A 17,801-nucleotide genomic window follows, 5' to 3' on the forward strand; every position below is an offset into this window, starting at 1 on the left:
TTTTCTCGGTGCAAAAATTTATTATAAAAAATTTCTCTTACTCTTTTTACACTTTATGCCATAAATGTATTGCCATAAATGTTTACTATGTTTCATGTTTTATTCACTCCAATTTATACTTCGTTAATTTGACATTTATTTAGCTGATTTTAATTTTTTTTAATTGCCTTTTAACGTGTGTGTTTTTTTTTTGTTTATATTTGCATTTTGTATTATTTTGTTAAAACCATTATTTTTGCCTTTTTCCATTTGTTCAGTTCTACAGGCATTTGTCCCAATTCAACAGATTTGATTATTTTAAACATCGTATCTTTGCATTCAGGAAAAAGAGGCTTTTTTATGTTTGTAAATTTATTTATGGACAGAAGTTTGACGATTTTTCCCATTTAATAGATTTTCTTTAATTATTTTTTGTTACCTTTTAACTTTTCATGTGCAATTTTTTTGAAATAACGCATTTTATCTCACCAATTTTTTTTTTATATAAAATTTTGGTTGGGCCCCGAAAAAGAGTTTGGCCCCGTTGGGGGTGGCCTGGGATAAAAATTTTCAATTTTCGAAAACAGTTCCAAAAAAACGGTTTTTAAATTTTTATTTTTTATCTACCCTTTGGCGGAAAAATGTTTAAAAATTTTTGGAAACCCCTTCTCTTTAACCCAAAAATTTTTTATTTGGAAATTTTCCAAGGGAGAAAAAAAAATAACCCCAATTTTTTTAAGGTTTTAAAAATTTTATTTTTTTTTTAATTTTTGGAAAAAAAATGGTTATTTTCCCAATTCTTTCCATAAAGTCGCAATTTTCAAATTAATTTTTAATTTTAAATTTTAAATTTTAAAAAACCTTTTTTAATAGAGGGGGTTCCATTTATCTTTTACAAATTATTAAGTTCAAAATGGTTTTTTATTTAATTTTTAAAACAATTTAAATGATCATTGATTGAATTACAAAAAAGGGAAAAAAACATCTTTTTTAAATTTTTTTAAAAAAATTTTTTTTTTTAAAACTTTTAAAAATTTCCTTTTTTTTTTAAATTTTTTTTATTTGTATTTTTTTCCATTTCCCAAAATACCCCGGGTTAAATTTACCCCCCAATTATAAAATTTAAATTAATCACTTTAAAAATAAATTTTTTTTAAATTTTCCTTTGGTCATTCTGTTTTTAATTCGGGTTAAAAATTTAAAATTTCGGCCTTTGGGTTTGGTTTTTTAAACCCCCTAATTTTGACGGGTTATACAAATTACGGTCTTCGGGCGGGTTTTTTTGGAGACCCGGGGGACCGTTTGAAAAAACCGGGAAAGACCCGGGACCCTCGAAATTAGTTTCCCCCAAATTTTTTTGATTTTTTGAATTTCAGGGTTTTTTTGGAAAAAGGGTTTTTCCAAAAATTTTCGAAAGTGAAAAGGTTTTTACGAAAAACGGGGCGGGAATTTTTAGCCCAAATGACTTTTAAAATTTAAATTTTAACGTTTTTAAAATACTTTTAAACAATTTTAAAAATTTCAAAGTTTTTTAGACTTAAAATTATTTGGGAAATTTTCTTTTTTATTTATTTAAAAAAAACTTAATTCATAAATAGGGTTTATTTGGTTTTTTATTTTGCCAAATGTTAAATTTTTATCCCCAAATTTTTATATCCCTTTCCTTTTCGCTTTTACAGTTTGAAAAAATTTCGAAAGTACCTTTATCAAAATTAATAAAATAAAACCCCTTTAAATTTAAATTATTTTTTTTACAATTTTTGTAAAAAAGTGGACGTTTTTAATATCAAAAAAATGAAATTATTTTCTTTTTAAAGGGTTAATATTTTGATTTATTAAATCCCGGGGGCCATTTAAAAAATATTACCAACAAAAATTTATTTTTTCAGAGTTTTTCCTTTTCCCCTCCGGGATTTTTTAAAAAAATACCGAAAGGGGGGGCTTTAAAATATCAAAAACTTACTGTTTAAATTTTAATGTATTACTAATATTGCATTAATTTTTTGTAGCGGGACAATTATCAGAAAGTCAATTTTTTTTTTATTTTAAAACTTTTTTATAATGATTATTTATTTGCATTTCAAAGTTAAAAGATCTTCCTTTTTCCCCCCATTTAAAAAATCCCAAAGGGACTTTAAAATTGGGTTCCAAAAAATTAAGGGCTAAAGACGGATGGGTTTTCAAAAAATGATTTTTTTAAATTTTTTTATATTTTTTATTTTTAAAAAATATTATTTAAATTTAATATCCAATTTTTTTTTCATTTTTTTGGCCCGTTTTAAAAAACCTGTTTTGAAAATCTTTACCCCTTTTCCCCCAATTTGAAACAAAACGAATGTGAAAATTAATTTCGGGAAAGTCAATGTCAATTTTTTTCACATATAATTTTTAATTTTTAAAAAAATAAATTTAAGGGCATTTTCTTTGATTCTGGTTTTTTTTGGTGATTGTTTTCCAATAATGTGAAAAAAATGGTTTTGCAAAAAATAAAAAAAATCCTAACTTTATAAAAAAAGATTTGAACTTTTAAAAGGATATATATAGTCGATATTTATAAGAAAATTCCGTGGATTTCTTATTTCCTTTTTTCATAGTGAAAATTATTTTAAACAATGATGGAAATTCTAAAATTATTTTAAATTAATATGTAAAAATTTGGTAAAACTACCCCCTTTTGGAATGAGGAAATCAAAATAACCTGCCATTTAAATTTCCTCCGTGTAGCCAAAAAGTATATACTGGATTGTTGGTGGCTCGGATATATATAAAGTTAATTTTCATTTCGGCCTCCATTAATAAACAACCCGGGCAAGTGTCGAATTTAGTTAACATACCTATTATTTGGATTATAATAATACTTTTCGTGGGGATTTAAAGTTCGTCATGCGGGTCAAACCTTTCGTGGGTTACTTTTCAATTAAAGTGGTAATGCGAAAATGATTTATGGACAACACGTGTTTTAGCATGTAAAACATTTATCCTTTATTTTGTCTCATTTCGTTATAGTGGCATTTTTAACATATATTACAACTATTTCACCATTTAAAACCATCCATTTAAGAATTTCAAGAGACTTATTTAATAATGAGCAACACATTCAAGACCTTATTACTGGGTTATGATTAGAATTCAAAAACCAGTATAATTATCCAAATTATAATATATCAAACAGAATATTAAATGTTAGGTAACACTATCGTTTAATCAAAAATTTAAAAACTGCCGAAAAAGACGATGCAAGGAAATAGAAACTTGTAAAATCGGTGGCATAAAATTGGTATAAATTCATGCTTTTGCCAAATATTAGTTTACATAATAAATTTCATCTTTTTTCATTCTTAACATATTAAGTTTTATAAAAATGATTATGTTACTATAGCTTATAATATACGTCTACAAAACTGCAATATTATCATGAAATTCTATTTCAACGCTATATACTTTAATTCTGCATAATTGTACGTTTCGGCCTTTTCGTCAGACTTCACAGTAAGCGAAAGGGAAGATCAATGTCTGAGCTTGTGTATTAATTAATAATTATGCTAATAAAATGAAGATCAAATCATATTGATTAAAGATACTAGTTTTGATAATATACGGTCTACAAACTGCATTATTAATATTTTAAATGCCCAATTTAAAACGCTAATATTTGATATTTTAAAAATAAACTTTCCACTTCCTTCTCCCTAACATGTAAAATACGAAAGTCGAGCGAAAGTATAAGATCTCTGAATTATTGCTATATAGAATAATGAAAATGAATATTTAACCTTCATAATGATTTTTAAGTAATTTTTATCCATTTCTGAAATATGCGTCTACAAACTTTTATATTAATATAAATTCAAAATAAACGGTATATTGAATGTTTTATAAGTCACTTTCGTATTTTTCAATGTGAGCGAAAGGAAGATCTATGTAGTTGTGTATAGAAATTATGCAAATAAATAGCGATTAAATCATCATATATAATGATTATTTTTGAAAATAAATATTATCAATTTCTGATAATATACGTCTACTTAGAGCAATTTTAGTAAAAAATCAACTTAACCAGTATATTTAATATTTTATATGTCACTTTAGTATTTTTCAATGTGAGCGAAAGAAAGATTTCTGAACTTGTGTATAGAAATTATGCAAATAAATGGCGATTTAAATATTATAATGATAGTTTTTAAAAATAGATATTATCAAATTCCAAAACTATACGTCTACAATCTGTTATATTAATATCGATTTAAATTAATCGCTATATTTGATATTTTGAAGTCACTTTCGTATTTTTTCAATCTGAGCGAAGGAAGATACCTGAACTTGTGTATAAAAATAATGCAAATAAATAGCGATTAAATCATCATAATGATTATTTTAAAAAATAGGTATCATCAAGTTCTGATAATATACATCTACAAATTGTAATTTTAGTAAAAATTTCAATTAAAACAGAATATTTAATATTTTATAAGTCACTTTCGTATTTTTCGATGTGAGCGAAAGGAAGATATAAGAACTTGTGTATAGAAATTATGCAAATTAGTAGCGATTAAATCATCATTATGATTATTTCTGTTAATAAATATAATTATTTTCTAATAATATACGTGTACAAACTGCAAGTTTGTTTTAAAAGTCTATCAAAATGTTATAATTACTATTTTAAAAGTCACTTTCGCTCACTTTCGCTCACTTTCGTCAAAAATCTCACTTTCGTATTTTAGGCATACCGTTTGGGAAAAGGTCACCGATATGGCTGAAAACAGCAACAAAATCACGGCATGGGAAGGCTACAATTACGAAGCCCGGGGTCCCGATTTATGGGATTTAACAGGGGTGTTCGGAGGATATTGTGCAGTTCGTATATACTATCATGCGAGAAAACGACCTGTAACCTCTCTAGGTATAGTTCATAAGGGAAAACTGAACGTTTCGTCCCCAAACCAAATCGAATCAGCAGGTCTAGGATTTCATGATATTTACGGAGTCTGTAAATTTTTGGACGATCCATGATTTTACAGATTTTTGTATCTGTAAATTTACAGAAATTAAGAAAGAAAATAGTAGAAGTTGCATTTAAATTCAAAACCGCAGGTTAAAATTAATGATTTTGAGACGTTTCGGCCTCAAGACATATCGGCCCAAATTACCCAAGACGTTTTGGCCCCAGACGTTTCGGCCCTTTACCAAATCGGCCCCAGAATAAGTACTGTGTTTTAAACCGGTATATTTATTATTAAAATTGCATAGTTATAATAATCATAAATGACAATTTTCATGAAGTGGAACGCCAATTTCCATGTACCTTGAAAGATTTACGATACCTCTTATATATTTTAGGTAATAGATTAAATCTTTACCAAAACCAATCAAAGTTTAGATACTTGTTGCATTTAATATTAACTTCAATGTTTATAAATATCTCACAATAAATAGCTACTTGTAATTATTTCCTTGATATTGAAAAATCTAACACATTTAATTATCAAGTAAGGAAAGTTAGTTGTTCATGCATGTGCAAATCGAAACATTCGGTCATGTTATTTTACAATGAAAAGAAAACAGAAGCCATAATATCTATAATTCTTTTGTCACAGTCATCATTGTTTGATTAAACTAATTAATAAATATATAGCAGGTACATAGCATTTATAATTTGGTTTCAGTCTTTCAATCACTTTTATAACATCTAGCATCTATCATTATCTAATAACAATAATAATTAAAAATATTATCAGGAGATTATAGCAAACCGTTTTTTTTTTAAAAATCTTTTTGAAGTTTTCTCTGATATTACTTACATAAAGCTATAAACAGTTAATAAGTTACACTTTGAAAAAAATACGTAGGCCTATAGTTTAATTAAGATAAAAAAATAATGTTTTCTAATTAACTTTCTTACTCAAGAAGTTTTAGTGGTTTGATTTATAAATTAAGGATTAACCTGCCTTTATTGTTTGTTACACCTTTAAAAACATTAACGTTTATTTAAATGGTTCAAGAGATCAAAAGATAATAAATAATTATTTAAAGAATTAAAGTGTCATAATTGTAATTAAATTAATTGTTGTTAATTAATTTAATTAATTGTCTGTACTATATACTAGGGCCGAAACGTCTCGTGGAAAAGGGCCGAAACGTCCAGGGGCTGATTTTTCCACATGGGCCGATTTGGTTTGGGGCCGAAACGTCCTGTTTGCAAATTCATAAGGTTATGTTTGCTTAAATTTTTGAAGTACCCCCCCCCCCCCCACCCCCTAAAAGTCATCTCGGCCCAATATCAACTGGGCACGGATCAATATTTTTTATCTAATATTGTAGAGTAAGTGGTCAGTGTATACCCGCTGTCTTACACTTTTTAAAGGAAAAATAAGAAAATTATTTTATAGTTCAAAATTCTTCTTATAATTGAATCATTTTATTGATATTATTTGGAAAATTACATCCTTTGCCCATATAAACTGATGTCCAAAATGTTTCTTCTAAAGTAGGTTATCCTTCTAGGCACACTTGATTTTAAGCAACAGGAATAGGCCAAGCATAATAGATAGTGGATCGGTTCCGCATACAATGTCATTTTTATACTGAAAGGTTCTTTTACATTTTAAACAAGTTTTATAAATTATTTTACATCTTAAAGTCCAGATGAGATATATTTTTTGGCAAATTTTAGGACTTCAAGTAAATATAATGCACATTCTTATAATAGTGAAAAATCTAGCAGAAGGAAAATAATTTTATTATCTTGTGTAATCCTTTGTTTAATTGAATTTGTAGTGAAAGATTTACCAGACTATGCCTTATGCAAAATATCTAACCTCTAGGCTTTGTGGTTCTTTACAACCAGATTTCTGCTAGGGCTGTCATTGATTATTGGCTTTGGGATATCGGTATATCATCGATATTCATTATCGGATCCGATACAATATCGATACACAATTTCACATATCGATACAAGTTATTAAATTTTTTTTTATTTCTGTTAGTTAATATACCTTTCTATTTTGGCTTGTAAGAGAAGTCACTTTTTTCTAGTTTTCTTTGTTAACTTGAACTTTAAACTGTTTTCAAATGTCAGTGACAAGAATAACAGAAAAAACAAACTTTCTGCTAGTTTGTAGTATTCGCAATGTGTAATACAAGCATGCATAACACCATGATCCCAATTTATAACACATATATAAATGTTTTTCATTGTATCTACTGCCAAAGTTGATATATCAATGTTTCATCGATATTTGTCTCTCGATATATCGATACAAAATTTTCAATGACAGCCCTAATTACTGCATGGAATGAAATTCTTTGAACAACTTTGGAAGCCCTTCACCCGAGAATCAATCCTGCCAAGTTTGGTTGAAATTGGACTAGTGGTTTTTCACAAGAAGATTTTTTAAGTTCACTATATAATCTATATAATACACAAACATGCATACATACAAACACACACAGGTGAACCGCTATATGCCACCGCATTGCAGATTCTGTGGTGGCATAAAATTGTTCGAAAACACATAATTAAACATAAAGAGTCAACATCACAACAATAATTGATATTTTAGATTAATTACTTGGAATCTTGCACTATTTACGAAGTATATCAATTGCATCAATTTAACATTGCGTTAGGTGTAATTGTTAATACTAAAGTATTGAAAATATCCATAATCCAAGTGGTTATTATATATTTATATTAAATTTGACCTAAAAAATAGTGTCACCTCAATTTTATATAAAGTTCATGTGAAGCATATCAACTATAAAGGCACATAACTGTTATAAGCAATATTTAATCAAGCTTGATTCCAAAGTTTGCACAAATCATTTTATAATTATTTGTAACCAATCAACTGGCAAAGTAGCCATAAGAAAAATTATATATACATTTATAACAGCTAGCCCGTGCTCATGTTTGACCACTAATACAATTTCATTGAAACTTTGCAGGATTGATCTACAGCTCAAATTTTTGTGCATATTACATAAGTTTTTAGATTGAATGATTTTTTGCCGAGGTATGGCTATCATGAGGCGACACATGTCATACCTGATGGCCCTTGTTTAGATAAAGACATTCATGTATATCAAACTCAAATTGACCTTGACTCTTATTACCATGATCTTTAAGGTTTAATTATTGAATTTTCACTCATTTTTGTCATGCTCCCTTGCTGTGAGCTCGACTTAGTCGCCACATTTGGCGTGTAGTTTGGTGTCTGTGCGTCGGGATTTGTCCTGTCTATAGCTTGCTCAATCCTTGAAGGATTACAAAATAACTTGACAAGCATGAAGTGATTTTAATATAACTGGAACAGATGTTCTCCAAAGTGAGGCAGAGTGTTGCCCGAAAAGTTTAGGTGTCTGTGGTCTGAGGTCAAGGTCACCCTTAGGTGTCAAAGGTCAAATAACAAAGCATTTGCTAGTATAACTTAGATGTATTTAGATGGATTTTAATATTGCTTAAACGTCTTTTCTTTGATAGCTTAAGGTTCAGTTTTGACTTAAGACAAGTGGGCTCAATATTCTGTCCATGGGCATGTCTTGTTAATATAATTGACTGTATTGATAAATGGATTATCTTCATACTTTGACAAAATAACATTTTGGACAAGACCTTCCAAAACTTTAAAGGTTGAACTGACCTTGAGTGTTAAATGACCTTGACCGGTGTACTCATTGGTTAAATTGTTATATTTATGTACAGATTTGATTATACTTGGACAAAACAAGTCTTGCTACCAAACAAACATTTTTAATAATTTAGATGTGACCTTAATAAACCTTTAATTGACCTTGACTGTCAAGGTAAAATAATTAAATTGTTTTATGTTTCCAATAACTGGCTATAACTTTATTATTTATAATGGATTAACTTCATATTTGGACACAACATCTTTTAGTTCAGGACCTCCATATATATCAATATCTGAAACAAATAGACCTTGACTCATGTATGACCTTGACCTTGATGGTCAAATTATTAAATTTTGACAGATTATGGCTATAATTGGCTGTAACTTGGTAATTAATCAATGGATTATCTTCATTCTTGAACAAAACAGCCTTTTGGACAAGATGTTTTACAAGGTTGAACTGACCTTTAGCCTTGAGCTTTAAATGATCATGACCCATCAAGGTCAAATTTTTTAATTTTGGTTAAGACTTACGCATTCCTCTCTGAATACTACAGGAAGTAGGTCCCGAAAATAGGTGATAATAAATTATTTTGCCATTTATTGTATTAATATAACTCTATATACCTCCAGACTATAATTGAAATAAGTGTAAAAAGTGACATGTATTTTTGCAAATTTCTGCATATTTTGAGTTGAATTTCACAAAGACAGAAAGTTTAGAGATATGATCAGCGTAAAGGAGAAGGTTGCCCATCGAACTTTTTACTTGCAGGACAATCAGTATTATAAAATCAAACACTATAGACCCTATTTAGAATTGAACTATTTGAACAAAAATGTGATATTTTAAACACTTTAATAAGCCATAACAGTTGATTTTATTCAGACCAAGGGGATTTTTTTTTCAGGTGGGGAAGTAGCCGTTTGGAAGTAGCCGTTAAATGGCTACAGTTACTGTATATAGCAAAAAAAACCTGACATGTAACTGAAGAGAACATAAAAATAATGTAGAACATGCTTTAGAATATTCAGATTAAAACCAATTCACACCGGCAAAAGCCGTCAACATCAAACGATGGCCTTGAATAGGGAACATAATTATATCGGTCGCCTTGTTAGCACGTGGCATGGCATCATACAGTTGCAGCAAAAAAATCTCGCCTATGGCAATATACACAATGCATATCCAGTCCATATGAAATTTTATTGATAATATGTCAAGAGTTTGACACTGGATTATCAGATTAACAAAAATATGGTAGGAGGAGTTATTACTTTGAGTTAGGGCAGTGTGGCACTGATTGTGGCAGTGTGGTAAATATTAAAAAGGGCTGGGCAACGTCCGCTAAATACAACACAATAAGTTGTCATAATTTTTTTAGTGGGATTGACTCCAGGCTTGGTATGCATGCTTCTTTGAATGACCCACAGTGCAGTACACAAGAAACATTACTCTTCACTTCTTTATTTTTAGCTCACCTGTCACAAAGTGACATGGTGAGCTTTTGTGATCACTTTTCGTCAGGCGTCCGTCCGGCATCCGTCCGTAAACTTTTACTTTTACCTTAAACTATATCTCCTCATTTAGTAGTCAACTTTAAAAATTGTTCAAAGAATTGAATTCTAAGCACAACTCTGATTGCCATGGCAACTCAAAGAAAAAACTTAAAATATCTTCTTTTAGAAAACCGAAAAAGCTTGAGCTTAAATATTTGGCATGAAACATCATCTAGTCAGTGTCTACCAAGTTTGTTCAAATAAATGCCCTGGTGTTAAAATTGGCCCTGCCCTGGGGGGTCATTGATTTTCCTTATTTGTATATAGTAAAAACTTAAAAAGTCTTCTTTTTAAAAGCCCAAAGAGCTAGAGCTTAGATATAAAACATGAAACATCTTCTAGTGGGTGTCTACCAAGTATGTTCAAGTAAAAGCCCTGGGGTCTAAATTTGCCCCGCCAAGAGGGTTGGGGGTCATTGCTTTTCCCTATTTGTGTATAGTAAAAACTTTAAAAAATCATCTTACAGCTAGAGCTTAGATATTAATCATAAAACGTTTTTAAATGGGTGTCTACCAAGTTTGTTAAAATAAAAGCCCCTGGGTTAAAATTGGCCCCGCCCGGGGTGCCTATATACAGGTGAGCGATTTCAGGGCAATCATGGCCTTTTTGTTGAGTTATTGCCCTTTGTTAATTTTCATACTTTATTTTTGTCCGGGCTATTTCTCCTAAACTATAAACTTCATAGGATGATAGATCTCATTGAGATAAAGTACAGTGCACAAGAACTTGTACTCTGCACTTCATGATTTTTGAGTTTTTGTGCTTTGTTAATTTTTTTACCCAGAGCATAACTTGGTCACTATCAGTTTGATCGACTCCAAATTTGGTGTGTATGCTTTTTTCGTTGACCTGAAGTGCAGTGCTTAAGAATCCATAACAGAGTCCTTTGATCTGCCAGTGTAAAACTTGGTATTTTTATTTTTGATAATATAACAGTTTTATTATACCCCTGCACAACGAAGTTGTAAGGGGGGTATACTGTAGAATCTGGGCTGCGTTTCATGGAGAGTCCTAAGTTAATCCTAAATCCTAGGACTTATGAACAACTTCAGGAGAAAAAGTTTTTGCACTTAAGACCGTTTCAAGTAACTGTCCTATCTTTTGTCCTAAACTTAAGACTTATGACCAATTCGCTTTCTTGAAAAAAGTTACAAAATTAAATGGCACGCGCATAATCCCAGATTGGATTTACTATGTAATTGATTATAGCAAGTATAAAAGTAATGTATTGCCCTCTTATCACGTCAAGTTAAAATATATACCATATTTCACCAAAAATGATAAAATAAACGTTTTATTTAATTTGAATTTTTCATAGTAAAAAAATGGTTACGAACCCCCTTGCTTGTTACGCAACTGCAATTGTACAGCGCGCAGTAATATTATTATTTTAATTTTATAGATGCGTCTTGTTTTGCATGCGATATTTGGCCCTACATTGTGACGTCATGCAAACAATTCTTTAAACGTCTGTACAGCGTTAATGACTGAATTAAAGATATTGGTGTTCGGATTTATTTTCTTAGTTAGTTCTAGATAGTTTTCAAAACAAAATTCAACAAAAGATGTTTGATTTTGGAGTGGTTTTGACTTCTAAAGGACAATCTTAAGATACCTTTAAAACACTCCTAGACTTAGGACTGTTTTTGGTTATAAATATAGGAGTCATTAGTTAGGACCTTTTTTAAGACTTTCTTTGAAACGCAAAATTGTCACAATTTTTATCTTAAGACAAACTTAAGACTTAGGACTCTCCATGAAACGCAGCCCTGAGCTTGTCCATCCAGCCATCTGGCCGTCCGGCTATCTGTCAGTTTTTCCTTGTCCGCTAAATAACTTAAGATTCCTTTGACATACAGTCTTCATATTTGACATGGAGATTAGTCATGATGAATAGTTATACCCTGTAGATTTTGAGGTCACTGGGTCAAAGGTCAAGGTCACAGAGGCCTTGACTGTAAAAAACTTGTCCGCCCATTAACTTAAGATTCCTTGGCCCACAGTCTTCATATTTGGCATTTAGGTTAGTCATGATGAGTAGATGATCCCTATTGATTTTGAGGTCACTGGGTCAAAGGTCAAGGTCACAGGAGCCTTGACTGAAAAAAGCTTGTCCGCCCAATAACTATAGATTCCTTTGACCCACAGTCATCATATTTGGCATGGAAGTTAGTCATATTGAGTAGATGACCCCTATTGAATTTAGATCTTTGAGTCAAAGGTCACAGGGGTCTTGAATACAAAAAGCTTGTACACCCAATAACTTTAGATTCACCCACAGTCTTCATATTTGGTATGGTGCTTAGTGATGATGAGTTGTGATCCCTATTGATTTTGAGGTCACAGGGTCAAAGGTCAAGGTCACAGGGACCTTGACTGAAAAAGCTTGTCCACCCAATAACTTAAGATTCCTATGACCCACAGTCTTCATATTTGGCATGGAGGTTAGTTATGATGAGTAGGTGATCCCTTTTGATTTTGAGGTCACTGGATCAAAGGTCAAGGTCACAGGGGTCTTGACTGAAAAAAAACTTGTCCGCCTAATAATTTTAGATTCCTTTGACCCACATTCTTCATGTTTTGCATGGAGATTAGTCATGATTAGTAGATGACCTCTATTGATTTTGAGGTCACTGGTCTATGGTCAAGGTCACAGGGGCCTTGACTGATGAAAGCTTGTCCGCCCAATACCTTAAGATTCAACTTAAGATTCCTTTGACCCACAGTCTTCATATTTGGCATGGAGGTTAGTCATGATGATTAGATGGTCCCTTTTGATTTTGAAATCACTGGATCAAAGGTCAAGGTCACAGTAGCAGTTTTAGGATTGAGGTCAAAGGTAAAAGTCACTTTGATCTTTGCCATAAAAACCATGTAGAATACATAATTAAGCAATGCTTTGGCTTACTTCCTTCAGATTTGGCAGAGAGGTTGTCCTTGAGCTCTAAATGACCACTGTTGAGGCTGACAAAATGGTATGCAGGGGTATTCACGTCATGACAGTGGCAGTCCTAGTTAATCCTGTTGTAACATTTTAACAATCAGTTCAACTGCCACTAAAGTTCAAGGTACATGTACATGTACATTTGAAGATCAGTGTTTATAAATAACCTATAATTAACAAGCCTAAGTGACAGCTATACTGTTCATAAGGCGACACATCTGACTCGCAGTTCTGAGTGCTATTTATGTACAGATTTGATTCATACATGGTAAAAAAAACAACCCAAAACATATATGACTTAACAGACATATTGAATAACTTAGATATGACCTTAACCTTCAAATGACCTTGACCGTCAAGGTCAGATGATTGAATTATTCTTATATTTTCTTTTTCATTTATTCATGGAAATAATTCATACTTGGACAAAACAAGTTCTTTTTGAAGATTTGTTAAACTGTTTAAATTTTTTTTTTACTTTAAGAAAAAGTAAAAAAAGCTTAGCATATTTTGTTGTGAATGATATTCATGCATATTCAATCAAGATTATTAATATTGTACCTAACAGTTAGTTTTATATTGAAATCTTGCTTGCGTATATTTTACAGTTGGTATGGCAACAGTTACGAGTTGTATGGTAACAGGAATTGTACTTGGTAGAGTATCGAGAATAGTGAGAGAAAAATATTTCAAAAAGAGGCAAGTGTTTGTTGAGGATTATGTAGCTGCACATCCAGAGCAGTTTGTTTCAGGTAAAAATTCTACATGCACTTTAGCTCTGAAGCATTTCCCTTTCATGGAAAAAAGTTTTTATATTTAAAATGCCAACTTTCAGGCAGGCAGTTGGTAGAGAAATCAAATCATGACCAAAAAATGAGAAAAGTAATCAATAGTGCAAATTAATCATGTCGTAAAAATTAGTGAGATTACTGTCTGAATATAATAAATGATCGTTAACAAAGTTACCATGGAATAATTTACACAGGAATATAATTCAAATCTATGTACAATAAAATGCTTCAGCACGAGTCAACAAACATTACAAGAATGTTGATCAGCATGTGTGGTTGTGCATCTTGGGTTTCGCTTTTGGATAAATTCAGTTTTGTTAGAGTTAATTAAAATACCCTTGAATACGCAATTTTCAACTTCTGTCAAGTTTTGCCCAAAAAGTATTTGACCTAAGAGTCATGTAATTAACAGAAATGTTGTAGTTGTTAAAACACGTAGTTGTGCACCTGGGGGTTAAAGGCCCGGTTTGCATAATGCATTTATTCAGTATTTGTAAATCAAAAAGGTCAAGTTAGGTTCCCGCTAGAAGGTAGTTCTTGTTATTCATAGTTTTGTCTTCCTTTACTGCATCCAGTATAGAAGCTCTACATAATTTTTTTCAAATGGTTCTGCTCAATTGAACATCTGGGTCAGAAGGGCTAAAAATAGAATTTTTAAAATGAAATCTTAAAAATCTTCTTCACTGAAAATGCAAGGCCTAGAGCTTAGATATTTTGTGTGTAGCATTTTTCTACAAAAATTGTTCAGATTATAGCCCTGGGGGCTGGGGTCAAAATTGGACTAGCTCCAGAGGGTCATTGATTTTCCTTATAATTATGTTTATAGTAAAAACTTAAAAAATCATCTTCTCTGAATTGACAAAGGCAAGAGGTTAGATATTTGTCATGAAACATTGTGTAATAGACCTCTACCAAGATTGATGTAATTATAGGCCTGGGTTCAAAGTTGGGCCCGCTAGTGGGGGAGGGGGGGGGGTCATTGACTTCCAATATGTACATAAAGTAAAAACTTGAAAAATCTACTTTTCTTTAGAGCTTTGATACTTGGTAATCTTTTCTTTAGAGCTCTGATATTTGGTAAATTATATCATCTATATGTCCTCTAACAAAGTTTTCCTCTTGAGTTAAAGTTGGCCCCACCCCAGGGACAATAGGTTTCCAAATATGGAAAAACACTCTAGGGACTACTGTTTCAGTTCAAATATCCTGAAAATTGGTCAAAAAGGTTGTTCTGATGATTTCTCATGCAATTTCGAATATTGGTCATCCATGGTCAAAAACTAGGTCACACAGCCCAAGTACTAGTATGTAAAAACTTTGTAAGCACTCTAGAGGCTATTGTTTTAATTCAAATAAATAGGAAGATATTAGTCAAAAAGGTTATTGAGATGATTTCTGGCTCAAGTTAAAATATGGGTCATTTCGGGTCAAAAAGTAGTTCAAACAGCCCAAATATTGAAAAATCTTCTTGACCTTTTAGAGTTTACTGTTTTGGTCTTAATATCCAGGAAATTGCTCAGAAAGATTGTCAAGATGATTTCTAGGGCAAGGTCGAATAATGGTCATCTGTAGGAAAAAACTAGGTCATACAGTCTAAAATAGAAAACCTTGTTAAAGCTTTAGGGGCACCTCTTTCAGTCCAAATATCCTTAAAATTTATTAATCAGAAAATTTGTTTTTGATAATATTTAGCTCAAATTGAAATACATGTATGGGTCATCTCACTCATCTGGGGTCAAAAACTAGATCACACAGTCCAAATATGGAAAAACTAGATCACACAGTCCAAATATGGAAAAACTAGATCACACAGTCCAAATATGGAAAAAACTAGATCACACAGCCCAAATATGGAAAAACTAGATCACACAGCCCAAATATGAAAAAAATAGATCACACAGCCCAAATATGGAAAAACTAGATCACACAGCCCAAATATAGAAAAACTTTAACACTGTAGAGGTTACATTTTTGCCCTCATATTCTGAAAATGGGTCAGAAAGGTGGTTTGTGTGATTTTTAGCTCAGGTTTGAATATGGGTCATTTGATGTCAAAAAAGATCACAGCACATAAAGAAACATATTTGGAAAAACCTGCACTATTTCAGGTGTAGATATGAATGTTATGATATCAGTTTAAGTTTATGGCATTATATATCTGCCTTTCGTTATTGCTTACAATATTAATTCAGAGCCTCAGTAATCAGGTGAGCAATATAAGGGCCATAAAACTTTTACTTGTATCATGTAAGTTTGTGGATTTTGATTGTACATGTATGTATTCTTATTAATTTACCTCTGACAGTTTTTGAGATCTGTTGATAATTTGAAGGTATGGAAAACATGTAAAGGCGTGAAACTTAATGTTTTTAATCTGTTAATGTTCTTACAAAATATTATGACTTTTTTTTTTCAGAACCCCAACCAAAATTTAAAGATGTAATATGGAAATGGAGTCCAGTTCGTTGATACAGAGAGAGAAATATGGGATATAATAATGATATCTAGAATATCGCTATCTAGAACTTTATGAAAGGTTGACACTCTTTTCATTGTTAGAAGTATGTGTGCTTAAACATAAGACTACCAGTAGAGCTAAATGTTTTCCATTCATAATGTGTGTTAAAAAGTATAAAATGTAATTGAAATTAAATTTTTCTAAATGATAGATATTAAATTTTTCAAAATTGGCTATGTTTTTATTTTATTTTGTTCGTTCTGCTATCTATAAATGAGTTAACATTTTTCAAGACTTTCTTGGATGAGTAAGCGTTCAAAAAGTCACCATTATAACTTGTTGCTTTGTTTTTAAGATGTCATTTGGCTTTAACTGTCACACTTTTCTATCCGGTCCATAACTAAGTCATTTATCAATGGAATTTGAAACAACTTGGCATAAATGTTCGTTATAATAAGATGATGTGTCATGCGCATAACCCAGACACCTAACTCCAAGGCCAAGGTCACACTTGTTGATTTAAGATCATCATTGTCTATTTGAGGGAATATGTTGTGTCCGATCCATAACTTTCTTGTGCCTGAAAGGATTTTGAAAATATTTGGCATAAATGTTCACAGTAATTAGACGATGTGTCATGCGCAACAATCAGTTTCTTATCTCCAAGATCAAGGTCACAGTTGGTGGTCAAAGATTAACATGGTCTGTTATAGGGTTTATTTTGTAACAGGTTCATAATTCTTCACAGATCAGCAGATTTTGAAATTACTTGGCACAAATGTTAACAATTATAAGATGATGTGTTGTGCGCAAAACCCAGACTTCTACCTCTAAGGTTAAGGTCACACTTGATGGTCAAAGCTTAATATTGTTTTATGAATCTAGTTTCCAGTTAATAACTTTTATCATCCATCAAGGGATTTTGAAAATACTTGGTACAAATGTTCACAATAACAAGACACCCAGATGACATCTGTCACACTTAGTGATAAAAGGTCGACTATAAAATATTATCAATATATTGATAAAACTATGAAGGCATTTTGAATATACAATGTATTTGGCACAAATATTCTCAATAATGAGTTGACATCAGGCCTCGATGAATTTTTCAAGAGTCACTCGCCCTGCCCTTCAAATTTACTGGCCTTTCGTAATTGTACTCACCCTGCATTTTGATGGACAAAATTTGTAAAAATCAAACATTAGACACTTATTTACTGGTCTATATCGGTAAGATTGGCTTTATTCATTTACATATTGTAAAATAATGTTACAATACTGTTCATTCTTTTAAAATATTATCTTCATCATAAACTGAATACTTATTTCTTTACATGCCCACTCAGCTTAAATATTGACCTCACAGTTAAACATTACTGAATGTGTATTATAAAATATTGTTGAATTCTGCTGTTGTTACAGAATCAATTCAT

General features: G+C 31.1%; 1 protein-coding gene across 1 annotated transcript; it reads left to right on the plus strand.

The window, feature by feature from the left end:
* The first annotated feature begins 4,707 nt into the window (after positions 1–4,707).
* On the plus strand, positions 4,708–16,599 carry LOC132743653 (uncharacterized). The gene is made up of 3 exons (XM_060732209.1): positions 4,708–4,882; positions 13,725–13,868; positions 16,324–16,599. The coding sequence occupies exons 1-3, from the start codon at positions 4,732–4,734 to the stop codon at positions 16,374–16,376; spliced, it is 348 nt and encodes a 115-aa protein (XP_060588192.1). The 5' UTR covers positions 4,708–4,731; the 3' UTR covers positions 16,377–16,599.
* The last annotated feature ends 1,202 nt before the right edge of the window (positions 16,600–17,801 follow it).

Source organism: Ruditapes philippinarum, unplaced genomic scaffold (assembly GCF_026571515.1).
Source record: "Ruditapes philippinarum isolate M1 unplaced genomic scaffold, ASM2657151v2 ctg12018_1_1_1_1, whole genome shotgun sequence".
Taxonomy (NCBI): Eukaryota; Metazoa; Mollusca; class Bivalvia; order Venerida; family Veneridae; genus Ruditapes; species Ruditapes philippinarum.